The sequence below is a fragment of the Malaclemys terrapin genome, chromosome 2 (assembly GCF_027887155.1).
Source record: "Malaclemys terrapin pileata isolate rMalTer1 chromosome 2, rMalTer1.hap1, whole genome shotgun sequence".
Taxonomy (NCBI): Eukaryota; Metazoa; Chordata; order Testudines; family Emydidae; genus Malaclemys; species Malaclemys terrapin.
Genome location: NC_071506.1, coordinates 75,275,435 through 75,303,147, shown reverse-complemented (window position 1 = coordinate 75,303,147; position 27,713 = coordinate 75,275,435). Strand labels below are relative to the sequence as shown.

Sequence of the window (27,713 nt, the reverse complement as noted above, 5' to 3'; positions counted from 1 at the left end):
AAAACTAAGTCATGACATGTTGCCAATAATCCGAACAGAAATAACCTCAGAAGAAATGCATTTTTTGCTGTTAACACAAAACTGTAAACTGGAATTGTGTGTGGTCTTTCATATTAATTGTTCAGTAATAAATACTATGTCTTGACAGACTACATGAGTAAAAATTAATTCCCTTAACGTCCAGTTTTTAGCAGCTGCTGAATGTTCAGTGATGCACAAGGCACACCTCTATGGGTTCTCTACATTTTTATTGACATATAAAAATCTGTTCACCACTCTAAAACTTTATCTGCATAGTAAGAATTTCTTCCACTATTATTTACAGAAAGGGCTTTTAGTGCAAAAACAGGAAACGACGTACTAGCCCCAGCATTTCTAGCACGTCTCTCACACAGTTTAATTAAACACCAGTCAGAATCACTGAACTACATCTTCGGCCGCCAGCCATTAATGAACTGCAGTATTTTCTTAACCTGCAATTTGCTTAGCTTAAAGTCCTCAGAAAGGATCTCTTCTGTAAGCTGAACGAGTAAATTGCCATCAATCTTCTCTGTAACAAAGAATGATATGACATCTTCTGATAAACCAATAAACCTCAGAGATTTAGATACTTCCTCTATTGAGAGCCCAGAAAGGTCTGTAGGTGGTAGCCAGGGAGAGCCATCACCACAAGACCTTGGTGCTAACTGAAGGTGAAGGGGAGACGAAAATGGGTAAGAAACAGGGAAAACGTTCTGCATGCCCTTTTTAACAGGATATTGATCTTCTGAGAGGTCTGGTGAACCAGTCTGAGATTCTTCCTCTGCACCATCTATTTTCAGAGGCAGAGGACAAGTGTCTAGAACTGGCTTCTCATCGTTCGATTTTGGCACACGAGGAGGTAAGGCAGGGCACGAATGACTCTGCTTTGCATTGCTGACTGCCAGATTTTTCTCATCAGTGCATTCTAAAGAGTAGCTTGCTGACTTTGGACAACTGGAGATGGTGTTGCTGAACTCTGTTGTGGCCAACTGCATGTACCCAGCAGGGAGTTCACACCCATCAAAGTCGAAAGTAAAAGAGGCTGGACAGTTTCTCTTTGGTGTGCCTGGAGTCTTCTGTCTTGGATAACTATAACTCCTGCTTGGATCAAGCAGAAAATCGTTCCTGTTTAAGCCTTCGGCAGCTCCAGAAAAATGGTTTGGCCAGGACAACCTAGAAGGCAGAGCTTCAGCTGAGGGGCTTCCAAAAGGCATTTTGCTGTCAGGCTCTTTTGATTCAGTTTGCATCATGTTGCAAGGGTAGCAAGAAACAGGGGCACTCTCAGGTGGATTTGTCGTGTCACCTTCTGTGATGCTGCTTAAAAAACAAAGCAAAAAGATAGTTAATATAAAGAATTGTTAGTGTTTAAGCAATGTTGATATTTAACCATATAAATCAGGAGATCATAGAATATAGAATCATAGAATAACAGGGTTGGAAGGGACCTCGGGAAGTCATCTAGCCCAACCCCCTGATAAAAGCAGGACCAATCCCCAACTAAATCATCCCAGCCAGAGCTTTGTCATGCCTGACCTTAAAAACCTCTAAGGAAGGAGAGTCCACCACCTCCCTAGGTAACCCATTCCAGTGCTTCACCATCCTCCTAGTGAAAATGTTTTTCCTAATATCCAACCTAAACCTCCCCCACTGCAACTTGAGACATTTACTCCTTGTTCTGTCATCAGGTACCACTTAGAACAGTCTAGATCCATCCTCTTTGGAACCCCCTTTCAGGTAGTTGAAAGCAGCTATCAAATCCCCCCTCATTCTTCTCTTCTGGAGACTAAACAATCCCAGTTCCCTCAGCCTCTCCTCATAAGTCATGTGCTCCGGCCCCCTAATCATTTTTGTTGCCCTCCGCTGGACTCTTTCCAATTTTTCCACATCCTTCTTGCAGTGTGGGGCCCAAAACTGGACACAGTACTCCAGATGAGGCCTCACTAATGTTGAATAGAGGGGAATGATCACGTCTCTTGATCTGCTGGCAATGCCCCTACTTATACAGCCCAAAATGCCGTTAGCCTTCTTGGCAACAAGGGCACACTGTTGACTCATATCCAGCTTCTCGTCCACTGTAACCCCTAGGTCCTTTTCTGCAGAACTGCTGCCTAGCCATTCGGTTCCTAGTCTGTAGCAGTGCATGGGATTCTTCCATCCTAAGTGCAGGATTCTGCACTTGTCCTTGTTGAACCGCATCAGATTTCTTTTGGCCCAATCCTCTAATTTGTCTAAGTCCCTCTGTATCCTATCCCTACCCTCCAGCGTATCTACCACTCCTCCCAGTTTAGTGCCATCTGCAAACTTGCTGAGGGTGCAGTCCACACCATCCTTCAGATCATTGAACAAAACCGGCCCCAGGACCGACCCTTGGGGCACTCCACTTGATACCGGCTGCCAACTAGACATGGAGCTTGGCTAGCTCAGTTGGTAGAGCATCAGACTTTTAATCTGAGGGTCCAGGGTTCAAGTTCCTGGTCAGGCAGAGGGTACTTGTCCCCCAAAAACTTCAGAATCCATCTCTGGGGGGAGGGATAGCTCAGTGGTTTGAGCATTGGCCCGCTAAACCCAGGATTGTGAGTTCAATCCTCGAGGGGGCCATTTAGGGGTCTGGGGATTGATCCTGCTTTGAGCAGAGGGGTGGACTAGATGACCTCCTGAGGTTCCTTCCAACCCTGATATTCTGTTGAGCCCGACAATCTAGCCAGCTTTCTGTCCACTCATCCAGCCCATACTACTTTAACTTGCTGGCAAGAATACTGTGGAAGACTGTATCAAAAGCTTTGCTAAAGTAAAGGAATAACACATCCACTGCTTTCCCCTCATCCACAGAGCCAGTTATCTTGTCATAGAAGACAATTAGGTTAGTCAGGCATGACTTGCCATTGGTGAATCCATGCTGACTGTTCCTGATCACTTTCCTCTCCTCTAAATGCTTCAGAATTGATTCCTTGAGGACCTGCTCCATGATTTTTCCAGGGACTGAGGTGAGGCTGACTGGCCTGTAGTTTCCCAGATCCTCCTCCTTCCTTTTTTTAAAGCTGGGCGCTACATTAGCCATAAGATGGGTAGTGCAGAAAGTAAGAACCAAGCCAGAAGAGCTTTTAACATTTGAAAAAGGCTTACCTACGTTTATTATTAACATTGTTAATCTTTGTGCACATCTGCACTTCTTGGCACTAGCCTGAATGAGAGATGCTGAAGTACCCAAGAATATCATTAGAAAGACTGTTGGCCTGATTCTTCCAGCTCAAGTGAAAGGAGGAAACACCAGAAGACTCAAAAGAAACTACATACTATTTCTCAAATATCATCCATTCCCCCATGAACTCCAATCTAGCTTCTTATACCAAACACCGTGGTATCGAAGCACTTCTACAACCTTACATACATATGTAGCATCTTCTACTACTGTATTTTATTACTAACAGTAAATATTGCTATTTACTAATGGCCTCAATCAGAACAGGAATCCCATTGTACTGGGCAAATAATCCAAGCCTTGAAAGGTTTAAAATCTAAAATTACTACAATGCTCTGTCAGACAGGATCAGTGCTTAATTTATGCCATGGCTTGCCAGAGATGAGCTCTGGCACCTCTAGGCTTGGCAGTTCATAGCACCAGCACCTCAGTGCTTGCCATGTCAGTTATGAAAGAAAAACAATTGCTTGAGTCCTGTCACCTAATTGCTTGAGCCCCGGCACCTCTTTCATAACAAATTAAGCACTGGACAGGATCCATGAAAGTCACTTCTGTGAGAAGTACACAACCAACCATACTTATACAACATAATACAGATCAAGTAAAACAATAGCAATAATAAAAGTTTGCTGCTACGTATAACCCATTTAAATTTGCAAGTAAGTTAGCTATGACGCCAACTGCCTCTTCTTTTCAAGGGCACTTTAGGAAGGATAGTCCTAATTAGTAAATTAAGCTCAGGATCAGATAATTTATATCCAAGAGGGCTGGAGGGATTTAAGAATTAAGGAGTAAAGTTGCCTACTAAACTTTGTAATCTCCTATTAAAAACAGGTATATGATAGAAGACAGGAGAGTAGTAAATGTTTTAGCTATCTTTTTTTTTTTTTTTTTTTTTTTTTTTTTTAAGTGCTTGGGGTAATCCTAGGAGTGACAGACCAGTAAACCTTCCTTCAGTAGTAGGGAAACTGGAAAAGTTAAAATGAACAGAATTATTTACAAAATACCTACATGTATAGCAGAGACAAAAGCTCAGTGGTGGAAAAAGTCATTTGAATTTTTCATACACTTAACTAGGCTTGGAAGGACTGGGTTTTTAATCAGAAAATGTGAGTAAATGTCCATTTCACCATACACACACATACACACGAAAAAATATTTCCATCAATAATAAGCATTTTTCTTTAACTATCCATCAATTTTGATATTTGAGAACTTAGAGGTTTATTTAAGCATATTTACTTTATATATTTTGACATGTAATGTTGACAATTTGTGTTTTAATGGTTATAAATAAGGCCCTACTTGAATTGTGGGATGATCTTCAATCATGGCTGAATTGTAGAGAAGACATGGAAAATAGTGGAAAAGTGATAACGGACCTTTATTAATAGCTGTAATTTGGAAAAGCCAAGAAAATTTAAGAAAAATTTGCTGGAACGATACAACATTCCAGTACTATGTTATGCCTGCTAATTTTTTTTTTGATAACCTGACATTTTGCTGCAACTATATTACATTCATTCATTCAAAAAGAGTGAAGACTAAAAGTTTTAACACAATTGCTGTAGAAATCGAGTCCAGTCACTTCAGCTTTTTACATTTTACAGGCATTGAATGTTAGTGCAGTACTAACTGCACACTCAAAATGTACACAAAGTTGTGGTCTGTGCAAAGTAAGATAAATAAATTAAAATGGTGGTAGAAGCCTAATATTTCAGGAATTGCAATTTCCACAATATTGCGAATGACGTAGGTACTTAGTTATAAACCTCTACCTCTGTGCATTCCACCATCTACGGTCATTGAATAAAGGGACTGGACTCGATGACCTCTCGAGGTCCCTTCCAGTCCTAGAATCTATGAATCTATGAATTATTGTGTGACACTCCTCCCCCTAATAATTTCCTTCAACTGTGAAAATTGAAGTGGATTAAAACTGAAAAAAAATGCTTAAAAATAATCAGTATTATCTGCTGAAATTATAAAAAAATAAAAATTGAATTCTGCCATGCCTATATTTAACTTAGGGCTTGGCTACACTTGCAAGGTAGAGCGCATTAAAGCAGCCCCAGGTGCCCTAACTCATGACGCGTCCACACCGGCAAGGCATGTAGAGCGCCCGGACTCCGCGGCTGGAGCGCTCCTGGTCATCCACCTCCACGAGAAACAATCTTTCTAGGTGACCATGCCTCCACGCGCCAGGCAATCCCCAGTATTGAGCAATGGTGAGGTGCTAGACCTCATCAGTGTTTGGGGAGAGGAAGCTGCGTTCCAGCCGTAGGAATTACAATACCTTCGGGCACATATCAAGGGCCACGATGGCAGGGCCGGCTCCAGGCACCAGGCACCCAAGCACATGCTTGGGGCGGCACCTGGTAAGGAGCGGCGGGGGGAGCACGGCATTCCGCGGGGGGGCACTCCAGCAGCGCGGTGCTGGGGGGCGGGCTCCGGTTGCGTGGGGCTCAGCGAGGGGGTGGCGCGGGTGCGGCGCTGGAAGGGGGTTCTGGCGGCGCTCGGCGGGGGCGGGCTCCGGCGGCACGCCGCTCGGCAGGGGGGCAGCGCGGGGCTCGGCGCTCAGGTTCCGGGGTGCGGCGCGGGCGCGGCGCTGGAGGGGGGTTCCGGCGGTGCTTGGCAGGGGGCGGGCTCCGGCGTCGCAGCGCTCGGTGGGGGTGGGAGGGGTCGTCGCAGGGCTCAGCACTCGGGGGGGGGGGGTTCCGGCGACACTTGGTGCCGAGGGGGGGGGGAGGAAGGGTCTGGGGGGGGGGTTCCAGTGGCGCTCGGCGAGGGGGCGGCGTGGCGCTCGGCTGGGGGGGGGGGGCGGCGCGGCGCTCAGCGGGGGGGGGCGCGCTTTTTTTTGCTGCTTGGGGCAGCAAAAAAACTAGAGCCGGCCCTCCATGATGGACAGTGGCCATGACCGGGATGTGGTGCAATGTTGGGTTAAAGTGAAGGAACTGTGGAATGCCTATCGCAAACCACGCGAGACAAACAGCTGCTCCGGTGCTTCCCCCACGACCTGGCGTTTCTACAAAGAGCTGGACACGATACTTGGGGGTGACCCCACCTCCACTCCGAAGACCACCATGGACACTTCAGAGCCCAGTTCAACAAGGCAGGAGGAGGAGGAGGAGGAAGAGGAAAGCGGGAGCGAGGGTGCTGAGGAAGAGGGAGACAGCCCGGCATCCCTAGATGCATGCAGCCAGGAGCCGTTTTCAAGCCAGGAGGAAGGTAACCAGTCGCAGCAGAAAGTGCTTGGGGAAGGACAAACACCAGAGGAGGTGCCCGGTAAGCAGCTTTTATTTTGGGAAGGAAGTTGTTTGGTGTGGGCTCTTGGGGCAAGGAGGGTTAGGGCTGCATGCATGCCTAGATGCGGAATAGGGCATTGATGTGCCCTCTCACATTGTGGTAATCTGCCTCAGTGATCTCCTCAAAGGTCTCATGCAGAAGCTGGACAATCCACTTGCGCAGGTTCCTTGGCAGAGCTACTGTGCTCCTTGTCCCAGTAAGGCTAACATGTCTGCACCACTGTGCCGTGAGGGGTGGGGGGACCATTGCTGCACACAGGCAAGCTGCATATGGGCCAGGGCAGAAGCTGCATTGTAGTAGAAGCCCTTCCCTTGCTTCCCAGATCACCCTCAGCAGAGAGATATCTTCCAGGACGAACTCCTGTGGAAAATGTGGGGACAGTGTTCAGTATAGGGGCCCCTGCAGTTGTTGGCTCTCCCGAGGGAAAAAACTCCACAGGACAGTACGGCCGTGAAACAATCAGTCCCCCTTGCCCCCGTGCTTACTCACCATTTTGGGGCTCCTGTGGGTTATGTGCGTTTGCTTTGGGACGGGCAATTTCTGCTATTGTGTGTACACTGTGCTTGTCTTTAAGTACAGCCAAGTCATTGCTCTGTCTGGCATGAACAATGCTGCCTCTGTTAAGTGTTGCATTTTAGCTTTACAGATGCAACCTTGAAATCCCAGCCGTCCTTGTTATCAACATCCGAAAGACTCCAAAGAATCAGGAAGCGGACGAGAAAAAGCAAAGAAGACATGCTGCATGAAGTCACGCAACAGTCCCTTAATGAAAATCAAAAAGTGCATGAGTGGCGGGAGAGTGAAAGGAGGGTCCGCCAGCAGAATGCAGATCGCCGGCATCAAAGCACGGAGTGGCTGCTAAGCATAATGGAGTATCAAGCAGACTCAATACAAGCGTTCGTAGCAATGCAGGCGGAGCACTTCCGCACCCCCCCACCCCGCAGCCCTTGTCTCAAAACTCTCTCGTGCCCCCATGTGACCGCCAACCCACTTCCCCCCACATCTGGGTTCTTATCGCCACCAGCTGCCTCCAACACCTGTAGCTTCACCACCCAGCCCTGCAAACTACGACCCTTACCCACTGCACTCAACCCCCGTCACCATGCATTTTAGCCGGCCTGAAGTGCAGCATTCATTGCACGGCACTCCAGACAGGAAGCTGAGTATGATAACAGGACATACACAAATCTTTGATTGTCCCGTTCCCCACCTCCCTCCCTTGTTCCACACAGCAGATGTGTCATGCACTTTCCGTTTCCCAAGCAGTTGTGTTTCTTTTCAATAAATGAAATTTCTTTTAAATAAATGAATTTTTTGGCTTTGAAAACATTCTTTTTTATTGCATTAAAGGGTTGTGTAGGGTTTCATGAGCCACGGTATTAAAGGGTAAGCAGGGTCTCCAAGGATTACAATAGACATTTCGACTTCCCCTACGGTGATCTTCTGGTCTGGGAAGAAAGTCCCGGCTTGCAGCTTCCTGAACAGGCCTGTATTCTGAAAGATGCATGCGTCATGCACTTTTCCAGACCAGCCTGCATTAATGTCAATGAAATGCCCATGGTGATCCACAAGCGCCTGGAGAACCATAGCGAAATACCCCTTCTGATTAACGTACTTGGAGGCTAGGTGGGCTGGTGCCAGAATTGGAATATGCGTCCCATCTATCGCCCCTTTGCAGTTAGGGAAACCCATTTGTGCAAAGCCATCCACAATGTCATGCACGTTACCCAGAGTCACAGTTCTTCTGAGCAGGATGCGATTAATGGCTCTGCAAACTTGCATCAACACGATTCCAACAGGTCAACTTTCAAACTCCAAACTGGTTAGTGACCGATCGGTAGCTGTCTGGAGTTGTCAGCTTCCAGATTGCAATAGCCACCTGCTTCTCCACCAGCAGGGCAGCTCTCAATCTTGTGGCCTTGCGCTGCAGGGTGAGGGCGAACTCATCACACAGTCTCATTAAAGTGGCTTTTCTCATCTGAAAGTTCTGCAGCCACTGCTCATCATCCCAGACTTGCATGACTATGTGATCCCACCGCTCAGTGCTTGTTTCCCAAGCCCAAAAGTGGCGTTCCATGGTGGTGAGCATGTCTGTGAATGCCACAAGCAATCTCGTGTCGTATGCGTTATGCAAGTTGACATCATCCTCAGACTCCTCACTGTCAGTTTGTAGCTTAAGGAGTAACTCGACTGCAATTCGTGACGTGCTGGCGAGACCCATCAGCATATTCCTCAGCAGTTTGGGATCCATTCCCACAGATCGAAAGGGAAGACAGAGCGTGCAGTACAAAAAACGTTGAAAGATGGCGCCAAATGTGGACGGAAGCACAGGGATTGCTGGGATGCGAAGCGATGCATCATGGGGCAGTGGGACAGAACCCAGAATGTCCCGCAGCTTCCCTCCCCCTTCCCACAAGCCACAGTGCCAGAATGGGAAGAGGTGCTCTGTGGGATAGCTGCCCATAATGCATCACTCCCAATGCCAGAGCAAGTGCTGCAAATGTGGCCACGCCAGTGCGCTTGCAGCTGTCAGTGTGAACACACACTGACAGCACTTTCCCTTCTGTGGTCTCCGAGGGCTGGTTTAACTCACAGCGCTCTACATCTGCAAGTGTAGCCATGCCCTTAGGCTATCTCTACACTGCAAGCTAGGGATGTGATTCCCCTGCTCATGTACAGACTCGCCCTAACTCTCATCGAGCTAGTGCAAGCATAAATAGCAACGTAGCCGCGGTAGCAAGGGTAGTGGCAGCCGAGGCATGGCCAAGTACATACCCACTGGACTCAGCTTGATGAGAGCTAGCACGAGTATGTATACACAGGCAGGGGAATTCTGTGTAGACAAAGCTCAACAACCCAACAATGGATAACTCAGGAAAGATACATGGGCATCTCTGTGTGACAGTTCAATGGAAACCTCTGCTCAGTGTGCAGCAGTGGTCAAAAAGAAAAAAGAAAAGTTAGTCTGTATAAGGAATGAGATGGAAAACAGTGCAAATACTATGGTATTCTATAATGACACTGTGTGCTAAGACAGAGTGCAGAGAGGGGCAGCAGAGAGCCAGCTGTGCTCACTGATTCAGAACCATGCCACCCCAGGACACGGTATAGCTGCATAGGGGCAGCCCTAACTTACACCAGTGGAGGATCAGACATAGCGGAGCTCCTCCCCAGTGCATCTCCTCCCTCTCCCTATTCTGCCTCCGACACCCTCCACCACCCTTCTCTGTGTACTACGCATAAGGGGGAGGCAGCTAGTGTACGTGGCAGGTTTATGACAGAAAAGAGCACCCCTGCACATGAAGGTCATTCTCCATTGTTCATATCCTACTACTTTATGGGCATTTGGTGCCACTTAGGCTGCGCAAAGTGGCCTTGGCAGACTTGAGAATCCAACTTGAGGCTCGTCTAGTTTACGAGGGTAATTGGTAAGAGAGGACATCATAGTGGTGTACAAAATGAACAGGACAGAGAAAATAAATTGGTTGTTCCTGTTTATCTTCTGCCACAATACAAGAACAAGGAACTATTTAATGACATCTTTTAAAAAAATGTAAACAATAACGATCAATACAAGGAAATACTTTTGAAGAGGTTTATTGACACCCCCTCCCATTCGCCAGAAACAACCCTACTGGAACTCAGTGCCACAGGACTTAAAGGAGGCAGGGATCTAGTAGGGCTTAGGAAGAGATCACTAGACGTTTATATGAACAGTGAGAACATTCAGTTACGTTGAACAGGTACATAAACCTTCATGCTTCAAGGCATATGCTGACCTCTTACAAGGGAAGTCTAGGAAACCAGCTTTCCCAATAGGCAGGCGATTCCATAATCTGCCTACTACACGCTTCCCTACTACACGGTAGGACCGCCCCACTGGTCTGAGTTAGCATGGTAATTCCAACATAAATTAGCTTCATAGTTTACTACCTGCCTCTAAGGAGTCCGGTCGCACCTTAAAGACTAACCGATTTATTTGGGTATAAGCTTTCGTGGGTAAAAAACCCCACTTCTGAATTGGGTTTATTGTCAAACCCTTCTGAAGTGGGTTTTTTACCCATGAAAGCTTATGCTCAAATAAATCGGTTAGTCTTTAAGGTGTCACTGGACTCCTTGTTGTTTTTGTAGATACAGACTAACACGGCTACCCCCGATACTTGATACCTGCATCTAAATAAATATAACTTTAATACAAATGTTTAAGAGCAATGTACAAAGCATGGGTGATGACAAAAATGTTGCTAGGATATTTAATAAGATTTTGCACAGAGTTAAGGTTGCACATACAAGCTAAGTATTTTTGGGCTTGCATGTTTACTCCCCGGTGTTAACATTCTCTTCATAGATTGTTTTAAATTAAGTGTTATACAGAATTGTATATGATTTCCCTTGAAATTTAGGATAGATTTTCTATCTTGTACTCTGCACACCTATGATAATATATGCAAGTATTAAGTAATACTTTTCATGTATAATTAAATTAATTGCTTATGTGAGTTTGCTTTGCCTTGAGTATTTTAAAAAAGAGCTACTTCACCAAGTTAACCCCTAACAGGAAGCAGTGACACCAACATGCATCATATGTTAACAGAAAACTTTAAAAAAAAAACATTGATCGGGCTAGTTTCAGAATAGTTAAAAATGTAAAAATTCACGGACAAACAGTATTTCCCTATAGAGGGAAATATTAGGATTTCATAGCTCAAATACATACATGTTGTGCAATCCTGAAGAATAGTAAGACAGCGTAGGGCTAGGAGAACGAGTCTGTTGCCGTGCTGGTTTGATTGTGCGAGGAGGAATGGAAGGACTGGTGGACGAGGGCTTTGAACTTCGTGGTGGAACAGGTGGAGCGTTGAGGAGCCTGCATTCCTCTCTTACCTATGTTAGAAAAGAACATTTAGCAAATAGCTTGAGAACCCAAGTAACAACAGTCTCCACCAGATGGAACCTGTCAGTTCAGGTTTCTACCTTGGAAGGAAATAATAAAAAGGAAGGAGAAGAAAATGCTAGTGGTAAACAATACTTTATCGCCAAATATATGTCTGTCTTAAGTACCCGCCAGAGGAGACAAAAGCTTACAAAAAGTTTGCAACCAGGAGGTCTTATTACTGGCAAAGTAAAGTTACTAGTGCATGTTTTTATGTACTTTTATTCACTAGTTTTACATCTGTTCATTCAAAAGAATGAAGATTGGAATTGTTTAAAGGAAACTTTAAGCGGTGTAGAAGGTTACACTGACCATTTCAGGTACTGTAGGGGAATGAGCCATTTGAAAAAATCTGTTTGCTAATGCAGTTTAGTTAGTTGTAGCGATCCCGCTTAAGATAGGAAGTGACACTATCTAAATAGGTTTCAATGCTTCATGACATAGTTTAGAATTAGTACTGAAAAAGCCACCACACGTTGAGCTAGTTCCCACCTTCTATCACTCAGATACACTTCTGCTAATGTATGCCATATGTACCACAGGATACATTTGATAACACTCCAGAGCAGATGCAGTAGCACTGCAGAACTGAAACAGACTAGTTGGGATATCTGACTTTTTATTCTGGTTGCCATTTTCACTTTTTGCTGCTGTCTTTCATTCTTGCTCTAGTGGTTTCGATGGAAAATATGTGTAAGTTCTTTGTGCCAGCCAGCAGAGGGCGCATTGTAACCAGTCCTGCCTTCCCTGCCATCCTTAACCACTAAAGTACAAACACCTTCAGTTAGGCTGACCTACAATTTAGGAAGTCTATTTCTACTTCTACTACCAGATCTGCCATAGAAGCTCAGGGGAATTGACAAGGCAACTGAACTTAATACACTCTTGTTCTCAGTCTTCATTAATTCTGCTGAAAGAGGGTTTAGATTTATCACAACAATACACATCTTTACAAGTATATTATAGGTTAGGTCTGACAGTGAGTTCTTGATTTTAGCTCTGCGGAAATCCAGATGTACTTTAGAAGCCAAGCACTGAAAGAATAAGTGTAACCTCTAATAGTGACCCATTACACCACATTACATGTAAATTAGCAAATGGTCTTAATTATTTTTCCTTCTGTTGTAGTGTAAAGTAAAAATGGACTCAAGCCTCCAAGCTCAAAAAGGGAGTTAGATATACTCCAGTGTTTGGGGGGAGGAGGGGAGAGAAAAGAGAGAGAGAAATTCAGCGAGCAAGACCGCCAGCAACATATGCAACGCGAATGGGTTAAAGTATGAGGGCAAAGGAACCTGCTAAAATACAAACTCATTCTGTTAGGTTGGATTTCCATCTCCCACCATGTTTTCAGCTTACACTTATATCACAGCTATAGTCAAGGCAGTGGCCCAATTGTCATAATCAGAGCAGTTTTCATAATACTTGACTACAGGTGCATTATTGTAATTATTCTTCCTTTATCAAAGTTTCAGTTTGGGCCCACATCTAGTTAGAAGAACCCACAGGAACTTTCCTCATAGAATGGACCAAGAGGCCAAGGACCTGACTCAAACCCTTTTGAAGGAGAGTAATTTTACTCACATGACTAGTTGCACCGAATAAATTTATTCAGAGTAAAAGTTACTCATACATATTTGTAATGATCCCCACCACAGGTAACAATCAGGCCCTTCATATACTGCATCCAGCCTTATGCTAAATATGTAATGGAGCAAAGGAAATTCTCACTTTAGGTGGAAATTGTATAGCTGCAGAACTAACAGCTTGGCAACACTGCAACATGCAATTAGCCTTTAAAGTGATCTAATTTATTTTAAAAAAATAAATGTGGAAACTTTTGCAATTTACTTCAATGCTTCCCCAATTGCAATAACCCCTTTAATACTTATGTTAAAAAGGAAATCAGGGACAGGGACATTTCAGTACATTCCTTTCTCAAACCAGAGCAAGTTAAAATTACAGGAAATGCCCAACAGCACAAAATGCTGAAATAAATCTGGCTCTAAGGGCTCCTATTTGCTCTCTCGCTAAAAGACTGGAATCAATTTTACTTATGTTTGTTATTGAATTCAGGCATAAAATTCTTGAACCATTTTAGTGCTGTGCCCCCCAAGAATGCCTAGGGACTTAAAAAAACAAAGCCAGACTAAGCAAAGGAATATGGAGTGCTCTGCAACATGCCCTTAGGGTCAGAGAGAGACCGTTCAGGGCAGCTCATTGTATGCATGGAGCAAGCAAGGAGTTATGATTTTTTTTTTACTTGAAAGAGTAGGAGATATTGGCACAATTAATTACACTTACTACCTATCACCTTGTCATCCTGTGTTTAATTCAGGATAAGGTCACAGGATACAGGAAGTCACATCCTCACATTCCATCTCAATTACATTAAAACAATGTAATATCAGGCTGTTAAGACGGAGACCCTGTCCTAATAGCACCCACCATCACCAGATAAAGAAACGCATCTTAAGATAGTTAAAGAAAACTTAGTTTGATAGCATTCTGTCTGGCAAGAAATCACTTATCAATAGTTGTGGTCCCCATTTCCCTATTGTTTGTCTGTATGATCTCTGTATGGTTTTTTGATTGTTTCTGTCTGTTACATAATTTTGCTAGGTGTAAATTGAGTATGTTGGTGAGGTATAATTGGGTAGAGAACGTTGTTAGGATTGGTTAGTAAAATTTTAGTAAAATAATTGGTTATGGTATAGCTAAGCAGGACTCAATTTTCACTATATAAACTGGAGTCCAAGAAGGAGACCAGCAGAGAAGAAACAGAAGAATAATAAGAAGGAAAGACCTGGAAGAACTCACCTCCAAGACACAGCCTAAGATCAGAGCGGTTCAAAATCCTCTGCATGACCGTGACCAGAATCCAGATGAGACTGACCTTGCCTAGCCAACAGGGAAAGTTCGCCAGCATTGGTGAGCACAGCATAGGCTTAGCATGTGTATTCTGCTTGGCAATTTGTCAGTAAATAGAGGATAAGAATATTACTGTGTAAAGCTCTTCCACTGGAAAAAGGTCCTGCAAACCCACAGAAAATTACACCCTGAGCCCTAGGAATTGAGTAAGTGTGGGTACTTAAATTGACGGGGTTACGCCTGAGCCCTAGGAACTGGGGAGAGAGAGAGAGAGAGAGTGTTTGTGTATATATATATATATATATATATATATATATATATATATTATATATAAATATAAAACAGAGAATTTTGTGTGGGTAACAGTTTGTTCTATCAGGTCTGGCTCCCCCCACTGTCACCGCAGAACCTTTGGGATTCTTCATGATCCAGACTGGGGACATCCTCCCCTTCCTCGCCAAAGATCTCAGCACTGATAGTGATCCATGGGTGATCGGCATCTGTCCTGCAGTCAGGACAGAGGCTCTGGGACCAGGACCTACTGGCCACCAATGCCTTATCTGTGTGTCCTGTGGCCTCCTTGGAATCCGTGGGACGCTCCTTGGTCCCTGAGGTCCTGCTCTTTGACCAGTTTCAGAGCAAGATCACCAGTCTGTTCCCTGTGCTCCTACGGGACTCTTCTGTCCAGATCCTGTGGAATAAAACAGGATCCCTTGTTGACACAAACTGCCTCCTTGTATCATGCTGGAATCTTCCTCTCCCTTGGTGCCTGAGGACTTCAAGGTATATCAGGACCTCCTGAAGCGCATGGCTGCTACATTGGGTATCCAGTCAGAATTCCTCCAGGAGAATATGCATAAGTTCCTGGATATTCTCCAAGCATCAGCTCCAGGGAGAGTAGCCGTCTGAATAGATAAGGCTGCCCTGGAGCCTGAAAAGGCCTTCTGATAGACTCCTACTTTTTTTCCTCTACAGCAAAGCATTTGGAGAAATGATATTCATTCCCACACAAGAGTTTGATGGTTTCTATTCCCACCGGGCCCCTTACTCTCAGGTGGAGACTGCAGCAAACGACAGGGCTCAGCTGGAAAGGTATACATCTACAACCAAAGACAGAGTCCAAGAGGAGAAACTTGATGGGGAGAAAGATTTATACTGTCTCTTCCTTGCAGATGTGCACCACAAACCAACAAGCATTGCTCTCCAAACATGACTTTGTCAATTCATGGTCATGTCTAAGTTCATGGACAAGTTTCCAGAAGCCTCCAGGGAAGAATTCAGAGCATTCATTTCAGCAGGCTGTTTGTCCAGGATTGCCTGCAATGAAGTTTTGGCCACCACAGTGGATGCCTTGGCCAGGATTATGGCATCGGCTGCAACCATCAAGAGGGTCTTATGGCTACAGAACTCAGGCGTTGCATCCAATGTGCAACAGACCATTGAGGGTTTACCATTTGATGGATGGGTTTGGTTTTCAGAAAAGAACAAGGAAACCATGCAATTGTTTAAAGACTCCAGAACGACTCTGCGTGCTTTGGGAGTATATATTTCAGCCCTGAGGAGATGTCCCTATATGTGGTCAGAAACCACAACAAGACCGCTTACAAATTCCGCTCTACAAATTCAAGTGCGTTGCTGACAATTGAACAATTCAGGAGATTTGCTGTATGTTGGGACAGAGATACTCAAGCACAGACTGGGTGTGCCCGAGGTTATTAGGTCATATGGCTGCATGCACACAGGTAATCCAATATGCCAGGCTACACCTTTTTCCTCTTCAAACGTGGCTGAAGTCGCTCTATCGTCTGCACCATCATCCCCTGTATAGACCGGTCTATCTTCCTCTGCCAATCCTGAATTTCTTACAGGGCTGGATGGTTCAGGACAACGTGTGCCAGGGCAAGCCCTCTGCTCAGTCGCCACCGACCAGAACTATTGTCATTGATGTCTCCTTAATAGGTTGGGCAGTGCATCTGGAGTCACAGAAGGTTGAAGGTCTGTGGTCAGAACAGGAAGCTTCTCTACCGATCAGTGTCCTGGAGCTTCATGCCATCTACAATGCTTTTCAGACCGTTCAAAATCACATCAAGGCTTTAGCAGTTCTCATACTCACCAACAATATCACCGCAATGTATTATGTGAACAGGCAGGGGAAGCACACTCCAACATGCTTCGTCAGGAGGCAATCAGGTTCTGGCAGTTTTGCATCAGGGGAACCTTTCCCTCATGGCTGATCACTTGCACAGGATCTACAATCACCTGCTGGATCACCTCGGCAGGAATTTCTCCTTTCTTCAGCCCAGCATCCTGTGGTCCATCTTTGCAGTTTGGGGCATCCTGACAATCAACCTGTGTGCTACGAGCAAAAAGAAGAAATGCCAGCTGTTGCGGGTCTCAGTCTAGCCTCCTTGGCCAACGCTTTTCACTTGAGCTGGGAAACAGCACTCTTGTATGCCTTTTCCCCTCTTCCGATCATGGACTGTGTCATGGTTATTGCTCCAATGTGGCCGAGAGAACGTTGGTTTTCTGACCTCTTCACGCTACTGATCCGGCCTCCCGTATTCCTTCCTCTTCACCCTGACCTCCTGATTTGCATCACGGTCAGGTTTTGCTTCCAACATCCCTGCATCTCACAGTGTGGATGCTGCATGGTTAGATGAGGAAGAGAGGACCTGGCAAGTTTTGCTTAACAGTAGGAAGCCCTCCACCAAGGCAGCCTATGTGGCCAAGTAGAAGCAGTTCACAGTATGGGCGATAGCTGGGGGAGTGCAACCAACACGGGCTTGTATCCAGGACATCTTGGAGTATCTGATACACCTTCAATCTTCTGGCCTCATGCTGAGTTCATTGAAAGTCTACCTGGCAGCAATTTTGGAATTTCATCCACTTATCCATGGGAAGTGGGTGCTTTCAAACCCCATGGGAGTGAGGTTCTTGAAAGGAGTCATTCATCTCCACTCATCGGTTACAGAGCTGGTTACTTTGTGGGACCTTAAAACTGTTTTAGCAGCTCTTATGGGACCTGCATTCAAGCCTTTGGCAACTTCTTTCTCCCTTCTATGTCAGCAAATGGCCTTCCTTGTGGTGATAATAACTGCCAGGAGAGTGTGCGAGTTGCAGGCTTTGATGGCAGAGCCTCCTTACATTGATTTTCCAAAGATAAAGTGACCCTCTGGCTGCACCTTAAGTTTTTATCTAAGGTAGTTTCCCAGTTTCATTTGAACCAAGTTATATATTTACCAGTGTTCTCTCTCAAGATGCATTCAAGGCAAGAGGAGCACCGTCTCCACATTTTGTAAGTCAGGCGATGTCTAGTATTTTATCTGGACAGAACTAAACCTCTCTGTTCTTCACTGCGTCTGTTTGTTTTATATGAGGACCAAATGAAGCAGTCTCTCCACAGTCAATCTCCAGGTGGGATAACTTCCTATATCACAACAGATATGAAGTAGTCCACAAACGGTATGAGCTCATTCCACAAGAGCTCAGGCGACGTCAATGGCATATCTAAATGATACTCCTATATTGGACATTTGCAGGGAAGCCAGTTGATCCTTTGAGCATAATTCTGCAAACCATTGTGTCATTACAGCATTGTGTCCAGATCAGATGCAAACTTTGGGAAGGCAACACTGTAGTCCTTCCTAAAATAGACACCTCCTGCAAATACTGCTTTCAAGTCACCTACATAAAATATGTGGCTGTATCTACTCGAAGAAGAAGAAATGGTTAGCCACCAGTAACTGCTGCTGTTCAAGACACGATGCAGATGTGCATTCCACACCACCCGCCATCCCCTCTGCATCAGAGTCTGAACTTCTAACATTTGGTGTGAAGGAACTGAAGGGGTCAGAACAGTGGCACCTTTATATGACCAAGGAAGGGACTAAGGCCTCAGAGCGTGAGCGCAGTTGCCCCTACGGGCACTGCGAGGCAAAAGTTCTCCGGTTCCAGTGCCTGGGGTACATGTCTGCATCATATCTAGAAGAACAACAGTTAGAGGTAGGTAACCGTTTTTTATTCTTTCATTTCTAAAAATGGATGATCTTTTAGCTATTGGTCAACAGACCTGGTCAAATTAGTTAGTTGCATATGTTTGCTTTGCCAGGGTTAGACAAAATAGCTTGAAGAGTCTTTGGGAATCACTATTTCAGATCCTCCACCCTCTACACTCCAGGTCCCATGCTGTAGACATTTTGGAGTCCATTGACGATTCCTGAATAAGGATGCTTTTATTATGTTATTAACCAATTGTAGTTGATAAAGTAATAATACTTGATCATTTTGCTGTGATATTACTTATAACATTGGATACAGAAATTATAAGTGAGATTAATGCATGCAGTGACTTACAAGCATTCCATAAAGTCTAAACACATTCTTTAATTCTAATACCTATTTTTACACTACTAAGGCACGGGTGAACCAGATGGTTCCAGCTATGTGTGTGTCATTGTTCAGGTGAGACCTAGGGCCTTGGCACTTGGTCTGCCAGAGTCACAGCCTTCTGCCATTGTAACCATGTGGGGTAAAATTTTCAGAAGCAGCTAAGTGACATAGGAGCTTCTGAAAAATGTGTCCATGATACAGAATACATCTCGCCTACAGTTTTAAAAGCAGAAAAAATTCATGGCTAAAAATCAAATAAACAGGGTTCTCCACTTAAAACCTCAGCTTTTCCTAAATATATTTTTTCAATGTTTTTTGTTTACATGAACTTGACTCTTCCAGTATACCCCATGCTGCACATGCTTAAAAAAATAAACACACCAGCGAATCCACCCAGCATTAAGTCTTTTAGGAGTGACTTGACTTCCTATTTATTTTCACTATTAAAATTTTTCTAATACAATATTTACAGAATACATTGTATTGTTTTCACATAGGATTAAAATCTTTTGATAATTTTGTAGATGAGAAAAAAAGATCAAACTTCTAAAATAGTTAAGTGTCCCACAAACCATTTCCCCCCCCTTTTTAATGTATATTTTAAATGTTTTGTATGCAGAAGTACAAGCATTAGCCAAGTTTGATGGAGACATACTATGAAATATCATTTTAAGGGAGTGATGACAAAACCATATGTTCACTAGCAGCTACTGAGTTCTACTTGCTCTATAAATACTTCACATGGAAACCGAACAAACATCTTTTCACCTAGCCCACTGATGAAGTCAGTAGGTGACTGATGTTCTTTCTAGAGCTGTTCCAGGAAGGCACAAAACTGATTCTGATTCATTCCATACATCAGATAAACACCCAACTCTGTCTGAAAATGTATATTAATAACTTTAGCAGAAATTGGTTCCATTTCATGGCAAGAAATATACTAAAATTGCTGAAGTTGCTCAGCCAAATATTACGCACGCCTTGATAAGTAACACACACCACCAAGACATACTTTCAAGATGACTTTAAAAGGCATCGTTCATGGAAATATCTATTCACCGAACTCAGTCATACTAACCCAGAACAATACTGAATTAAGGTTTCTGTATTTCATGTGCTTTTATTTAGCATTATAAACTACCAAGTTGAGAGTAATTGTATACTGTTCAATAAGAAAGTGAAGTCCCAATCTACCCTGCTCCCATGGACTTCTGTTCTTTCCAGGAAGCTCATTTGTCTTCCATTTGGAATGCAGCTGAAGTTAACATGACCACTTGTTTTGACATTACACATAGCATTGTCAAAACATTGTAATTGTGCATCTCCAACTGTTTGTTAGCACAGCTCTTGGAGTTCTGTTTACGGGTTACATAATGCTGCAGTTCCAGCTTGTGGAATGGGTACGGATTTTCAGGAGGGCCTCATCCTGGGTCTCCAGTTCTGTATGTGTACTTCTCCAGCACTGTCATTGCCCCCACAGTTGATAACGTATCACCACTATGTGCAAGTGGATAAGTATATTTACAGATGTGTATGTGCAAAGGGTTAATAATAGTTGGGAGGGGGTTGAGAGGGAGAGGGTTCGGTTCTTTTTGGTTTTATGAAGGTGTTTAGACTCCGTAAAATTGTCTTCATTAGTTAAACTTGAAAGACGGTCAGGAATCACCCAGGATAGGTACAAACTTTGTAATAATTCCTAATCAGCCCCTTTTGGCTAAGAGTTTCTTTGATTTTAAAAATGTTTAAGAAAGTCTCAGTAACAGCAACCCATGCAAGGTTATAATCTCCACCCAAGCCTATTTAAGGAGATTGAGGGAGCCCCTAAGTGTGAGGTCCAGGGGCAGAGGTATCTTTAAACAAATTCCAGGGTAGTATTAGGAGGCAGAATAACTACTACAGAGTTTGTATTATGAACCCTGCCAGAGAAAAAACAAGCTGTGTGAAAAACTAATAATCAAGGCTTATGAGCTAAGAACTCTGCAGGGTTCCAACTTTAAATGTAAGCTTCTTTTAATAATCAACACTTTCTCCCTAAAAAATCCAGCATTAGCTCAAGGCACCTGTCTTCACCAAGACCAATCTATTACTGCAAAATTTGGAATTTCTAGGCCAGCTATTTTAGAAATGTGACTTTTGACCAAATCAATTTAGGAAAAATGTCTCAAAAGCAAAGGACTCCTTGACTTTTGAACTCTTCTGTCTCACAAATACCTTGTCCAGTTTGCCTCAGACTTTCCTAAGGGGCAGAGGGGGAATTTACCCAGGGATAAGATTGGTTTTGGTTTGGTAAAGGCTAGGGTTGAGGAGGATGGTTTAAGTATACTCCAAAATACAGTCAGGTTTATAATGGAGGAGAAAGGAATCTATGATCATTTTCAAATTTAAGTGAATTGTTCACTGTGACAAACTATTAACTCAAGATACACATTGAAAATACTGAAGTATCACTGTGCAGCAATCTCTGTAGTTGAATCGAGGGTGACGTGAAGGTATTCTGAATGGGTTCACGTCCAATATACTTCAACAACAAAAAGCTTGAGCAAAATGTGAGGCATTGAAGGGGAGGTATAATTGGAAAAGTGAAGGGCTCATTTAGGATCTGCGAATCCTCATTTGTAAGAGCAGTAACCAAGGCAATATACATCCCAAAGTGTAGGGATTAAATGTTAGTTGTTAATTTGTTTTAAAATCAATCCTATGTTATGATTTTCACGTGGCAAGGATTAGATTGCAATATACATTTCTCCTTTCCCCATCTCAAGACTGGGTCTTGCCCTAATGATTCCCCAAGTGCACACTCAGTTAAAAATAAATAAATAAATAAATAAAAATAAGTAACACTGACTTACAGCTTCTGATTTGGGAGGCACCGGAGGTGGAGGTAGGGAAACATCTGAAGAGTTTGTTGCTGCTGCTAGAGTTCCAGGTATAGGAAGAGATGCAGTACCGCCCTTTGAACGGAAAGAACTTCTGTAATTATCACATTTGGTTTTTTCACTTAGTGAGCGAATAAGAGGCTGATCGTTGGGCTTCCCAGATTCTTGGTCCAGCCACAGTTCTTCATAAGGGAGTTCTGGTTTTCCAGGTAGAAACATTGATTCTTCACTAACTTCAGGAAAAAGGTAGTCACTGCTACTATCACCAGAGTCCTGGTACTGAAGAGCATCATGAGAAAACAGGGCCCACTCGCTACACAAATCTCTGCACCCATGAAGGTTCACTTCACTATTTCCATGCAAGTTGTTTCCATAAACGCAAACTGAGAGCCGGTGAAAGGACTGCGTTAGTTCATCCCGGGCATAGCTGAGAGAATTGGGCACATGATTGTGCCCAGTGCATCGACTTTTCTTAGGGCTCTTACAATCTTCATTCCAGTCAGTTTTCACATCTCGCACTGCTCGGGAATATTCATCTATGTCAAACTGTTCCTGGCAGATATTAAACCAGTGCTGGACCAAGGTTTCATGCCACAGCTCCCCCTTCACAAGACTTTCTGGGAGGCTAAACTTTGGAAGAGTCAAGTGCAAGGGAAAATGCATTGGAATAACTTTGTTACCACGCAGCACACAACAAACCACCACAGTCTTGGTTTGAATGTTGACAAACTTGTATCTATGCCCTTCGCGGATAAAATGCAGGTCATAAGGGTTTCTTGGTGTGGGGCTTGGCACAGTTACATTAACAGGCAACCTTGTTTTTTCTACTATATTGCGAATTGTGTGCTCACCCTCTTGCATCTGTAGCTCCAGTGGACTGCGTGTGCTAAATCTGCCCTTGCACTGGAAAGGAAGGCTAATGCTCTCATTGGTCCTATGGTTCATGCAGATGAGACACGGCATTTTGCCTCTGCCTAGCTTGCTGATGGAATTAAGTTTCCCAATTTTCTTGAAGATGGTGTTGAGTCGTGATTTCTCCTTGGACGTTTTTGCATAAAGGATTTCCGCTTGTCCCATTAAAGTGAGTTCATCCCCAGTGCTGAGGGTGATATTATAAACCTCTGTGTCTTCATTGCATTCACCCGAAGCCACCTGCAATACAAATATAAACAAATAAAAATATTTCTCCCTGCACAGTGAAGACAGCACCTGAATTTATACGAAGTCCATTTAGGTGGGATTGGATAGTAGGATGGGAGATTACATCTCGAAAGAAACTGTAAATTAATTTATTTTAATAACTTTAATAGAGTCAAACAAGAATTTTATCATGAAAATCTGTACAAGTAAAATTTCTAATATACACCACACATTACTATGGTTTTGCTTGAGAAAAAAGTAGAGTCATCTGGAACCGACATAGTTGCTAAAAAGAGTATGACTATAAAAGACTAGTTTTTAGTGAAGGACAAATAAAATATTCTTCACTTTTAAATAGCAGCCATCCAAAAGCAGTAAAGTATATTTGGGAGATATTAGTATCCCTAGTTTTTTGGCATCCATTCTCTCTCCTGTTTGCTGCTTTATGGCACTTCCCTGCAGAGGTCTCGGAAGAAAAGGGAGAAAAGATTCTCTCTCCCTCCAGCTTCCTTCCTTGAGGACCAGAGATGGCCCCCTTATTGTGCCTCTCCCTTGTGATCCAGGAGTAAAGATACCTTCTTGGTATAACCCCTTCCCAGGCCCTCACGGCAGTGAACCCCCATCCTCTAGGGTCGAGGCACTAGGTCAAGAATATAGATTGTGATTTGATTGTTTATATAACAAATGTATGGTCACATGTTTCCTACTATGGAAATTGTACTAGATGGTAAAAAGATGCCCAGGCTTGGTTGTTCTACGGTTATTACCTCAAGACTACTGAACTCTAGATTCTCGCTCTCTCTCGACAGCCACTCCTATCTGCCTTATATTTGGGTGTCGTAAAAAACACTTTCCCCAGTTAAGTAACAGAACTCAGCTCGCCTTTTCTCAGCAAGATCAACACCTGTATGCAGAGTATGGTGTTTCAGGCAGACCTTGCCACCCTGTTACAGGCACCTGCTGTACAGTGTAGTACGGAGTATTAGCGGCTGGGCATGTTGAGCAGGGATTTCATTTGCAGATTTTTTTAAACTACATAAAAATTGTTTTCTCCACCCACAGAACATCCTGTTTATGTGCAGAGTAAAGCCCCAATTCCATGCTTCAAAATCTGACACTGTTAGCAAATAGCCGCCACATAAATTATTAAGACAGCTTACTAACCAATTTTGTTGTCTCAGTCTGTTAAATAAACGAGAAATGCTGTAAGTAATTGCCCTTCCCCATGGAAGTTGTGATCTGCAATTTGTCCGTATTTGTGAAAATGTGATAGACTTCTGTGAGTCTTTCACAGCAAGTATGAACAGTGCAGTCAACACAAGTGCTTTGGTATGTTCAGCATGTCTGCTTAGCATTTCAGCTTCAGTGTTTCCTGAAAGGAAGTTATTCAAGTTCTGCATTATCTAAACAACACTAATCAGTCTAATCCAGGAAACTACCAAGGTTTTATTGTACATAACACCCATTCACAACTTACGCTAGTGGTCAGGCAACATTCAGAAACACTGATATATATAAAAGGAAAACATTCAGTCTTCTGCTGATAACATTTTCATCAAGCTCATTCCAATTTGCTCTTCAAGACCAGTACACAGGAAGTTACATTCAGGATTTGGTTACTGGATATCATTTTGACTTCAGTGGAATTGGTGGGAGTTGAGGAAACTCAGCACACATTGTGCATACCACACTGACTTTCTTAAAGAGTCATCTTCTGCAAGAACATTCACTTCCATGGAAGTGCAAGTGTATGTGTATTGTTTTGAAGAGGTAGGGCACATAATGCAAAATTTAAGAGGTAGCTGTATTTTCTTACTGCACTTTTTTTTTTTTAAAGGGCACCAGAGGGAGTAAAGAAAAGAGCAAGGGAGGTGTTATAAAATCTATGATTGCTGAGTTGCTGCTTTGACAACTTGTAGTTCCCTAGAGATCTACAACAATCCAGAACAGCAGGAAACGTTTAGCCAGATATTAAGCTTCTAAGGTGATTAACACCATGGCTTCACAATGAAGAGTGCAGTTCATGGGTCTGTTGAGGTGAATGCTAGTTATCAGTGATGACAGATTCTTTTCTTACAGAAAAAGAAAAGCAGCATTTAAAATAAATAATAGTGAACTGATTAATAAATTGGACAAGTCAAATTTTATTTTATTTTCAATCCAGACTCTTAGCAGAGAGTTCTATAGCTTTACTGCATAAATTCACCTGGTGATGATTTAGGAAATGAAGCTAAATTTTACTAATGACCTAAGTGTTAAAACAATAGAAAAGTATTGCCAGGGTTCCAGTCTGGTACTGGCCTTGAATAAAATACAACTCTGCAAACTTCATTCTGAATGGCAAATTCAGTACGGATCAGCTGTTGTCTGAAACCATCATAAGAGAACCACAAAAATAATTATCTTTAAAAAGGAAAACCAGAAGTTGAAAGATCACACAACAGATTTAGCTCCCACCTAAAAATCCTTATTAAGGTGAAGTTAAAGTTGAAGACAGATCTCAGTGGGTTGAGTGCATATTAATTCCAACATTCTGGAAAGAGAATCAAGGAAACCCTAACTCTCCTTTTCCTGGATTATGTCTAGATTTGATTTTTTAGTCTATTTTAACACATTAATATGTTAGTTAATATATCTGTACATTCTAATGTAGATGATGTAAATGTTTGTTCCAGGACACAAACTAGCAACATATGTGTGTCCTATTTACACTATAATTTACAATCATGTTAAACTAACAGTGTTAAAACAGAACCAAAAAATTAAGATGACACATCCTTAAGGTTACATTTCTCAAACCTGGCACCTAAACTACTTTGATTCTGCCCCTGTAGCAATGTCCTGAGAAATTTAAACTCTCACTAACTCATTACTCATAACAATTTCACATTATCAATAATCACAAAACTAGAATGCCTTAACCTTAATTCTACTGTGTCTGTGCTGCTCTATGGCCCTCTTTATTGTCATATACAATACAAATAGCACAATTTACGTGATCACTTCTCTGACTTACAGACCCAATCCTGCCGGGGCTGAGGGCACCCATTTCCTCAGCGAAGGTGCTCAGCACTTTACATAGTCAATCCCTCGGGCGTCCATGGTGGAGCTAGTTATCTAAGTGTTATTAGACACAGAGCTAGCTTGCCTTCATATATAAAGATAAATACTAAGATGGCATACAAAATGAGCAAAGCTAGTATGATGAAAAAAGCAGCACACTTAATATCAGAGACCTCTATGTATGAAACAAGTTACATAAGATATTTTTTCTATACTCTGCATGTGAACAGGAAAAGACAGTAGACTGGCATCTCCATGAAGGCAAATTTAGATAGCCCAGAGTACTCACCAGTGAAGACAGAACTAACTGAAGAGTCCCCCGATGTTTGACACACTGTTAAAAAACTCTTTAGGATTCTATTAAAAGCTGTAACACTCAAGATATGACAGAAGGAATAATCTTAGAGGAGGAGTACTGATAATCAAAGTACAATCAATACCCAACTACATACTGCAATGCTTAAACATCCTTTATTAATAGCATTAGTGTTTTGGCAGAGGTCTCAATCTGGACTAAAGGTCCCACTGTGACTCATTTCTCTCCTTACTTTCATGCCTACAGGTCAGCAAGGCTATTGCCCACAGATTAACTCATGTGTGTTCTCATTAGGATATTTCTCGCTCCTCCATCCTAATTCAGTATTGCCAACCTTGAGTGATCAAAAATTATGATTTTTTTTTTTTAAAAGTTTGATTTTCTGGGGTGGGGGATGGAAAAAACAACAAAACATGGTTTTAGTCTACCTTTTGGCTTTATTTTAACTTTCTTCTACTCCTCTGCCAACTTGTGTGTGATGATTTCAGGTAGAAAAGTAAACCTTCAATGACCCTTTAATGTAATCAAAAATGCACATCTCTCCCCGCCTGCTCAGATGGAAACTACACTTCCCTAACTTAGGGTGAGGAGAAGGTAACTGCCATCCATTTCTTATTACTGTCTTGACCCAGCAGCCACATTTCTCTGCTTGGGACCTAGCAGGGCCATTTCCCCAACACCTCTCTCCCCTACCTCATGCCTCCAGGGTCCCTCTCCCAGCTATAGGGCCATACATGAAGGCAGGGCTCAGTGGCAGGGCATGTCTGCGTCCTTCACCCTAAAGCTCTTGCACAGAGCTCTGCCTGCATACCCAGCCCTGAAAAATCATTCGTCACAGGAGTTTCTCATGTCATTGTGACAGCTATCCTGCAAGCACCAACATCCCACCACTCACAATCAATTTGCAAGAGCTGGCAACACTGCCTCTACCTGGCGGCTTGGAGGGAAAAGATGGTTACTCACCGTTGTAACTGTTGTTCTTCGAGATGTGTTGCTCATATCCATTCCATTAGGTGTGCGCGCGCCGCGTGCACGATCGTCGGAGAATTTTCTACCCTAGCAACACCGGCGGGTCGGCTGTGGAGCCCCCTAGAGTGGCGCCTTCATGGCGCTGAATATATACCCTAGCCGACCCGGCGCCCCCTCAGTTCCTTCTTGCCGGCTACTCTGACAGTGGGGAAGAGGGGCGGGTTTGGAATGGATATGAGCAACACACCTCGAAGAACAACAGTTACAACGGTGAGTAACCGTCTTTTCTTCTTCGAGTGCTTGCTCATATCCATTCCATTAGGTGACTCCCAAGCCCAACTTAGGTGGTGGGGTCGGAGTGAGACATTGCTGTGTGCAAAACCGCTGATCCGAATGCAGCATCGTCCCTGGACTGCTGCACTAGTGCATAGTGAGCCGTAAATGTGTGGACTGATGACCAAACCGCAGCTCTACAAATGTCCTGGATTGGAACTTGCGCCAGGAAAGCCGTCGAGGAAGCTTGGGCCCTCGTGGAGTGAGCGGTGAGGTGCGGTGCTGAGACACCTGCCAGGTCATAGCAAGTCCGGATGCAAGACGTAATCCAGGAGGATAGGCGTTGTGAGGAGACCGGTG

General features: G+C 43.5%; 1 protein-coding gene and 1 non-coding gene across 5 annotated transcripts in view; one reads left to right on the top strand and one right to left on the bottom strand.

The window, feature by feature from the left end:
* Window positions 1-231: 231 nt before the first annotated feature.
* The window catches only part of GAREM1 (GRB2 associated regulator of MAPK1 subtype 1), a 133,766-nt gene continuing 106,284 nt past the window's right edge, over window positions 232-27,713 (bottom strand). For 3 of the 4 annotated variants that reach the window (XM_054019549.1, XM_054019552.1, XM_054019551.1), the window contains 3 exons: window positions 21,566-22,744; window positions 11,244-11,410; window positions 232-1,338 (listed from right to left, as the gene is read on the bottom strand). In XM_054019549.1, coding sequence (XP_053875524.1) covers window positions 426-1,338; window positions 11,244-11,410; window positions 21,566-22,744 — 2,259 coding nt within the window. In that variant the 3' untranslated portion in view covers window positions 232-425. The remainder of the gene's footprint in view (window positions 1,339-11,243; window positions 11,411-21,565; window positions 22,745-27,713) is intronic. The other variant, XM_054019550.1, reaches the window with a different exon arrangement.
* Window positions 2,431-2,503, top strand: TRNAK-UUU (transfer RNA lysine (anticodon UUU)). Its single transcript has one exon. It is a non-coding gene; the product is annotated as a tRNA-Lys (tRNA).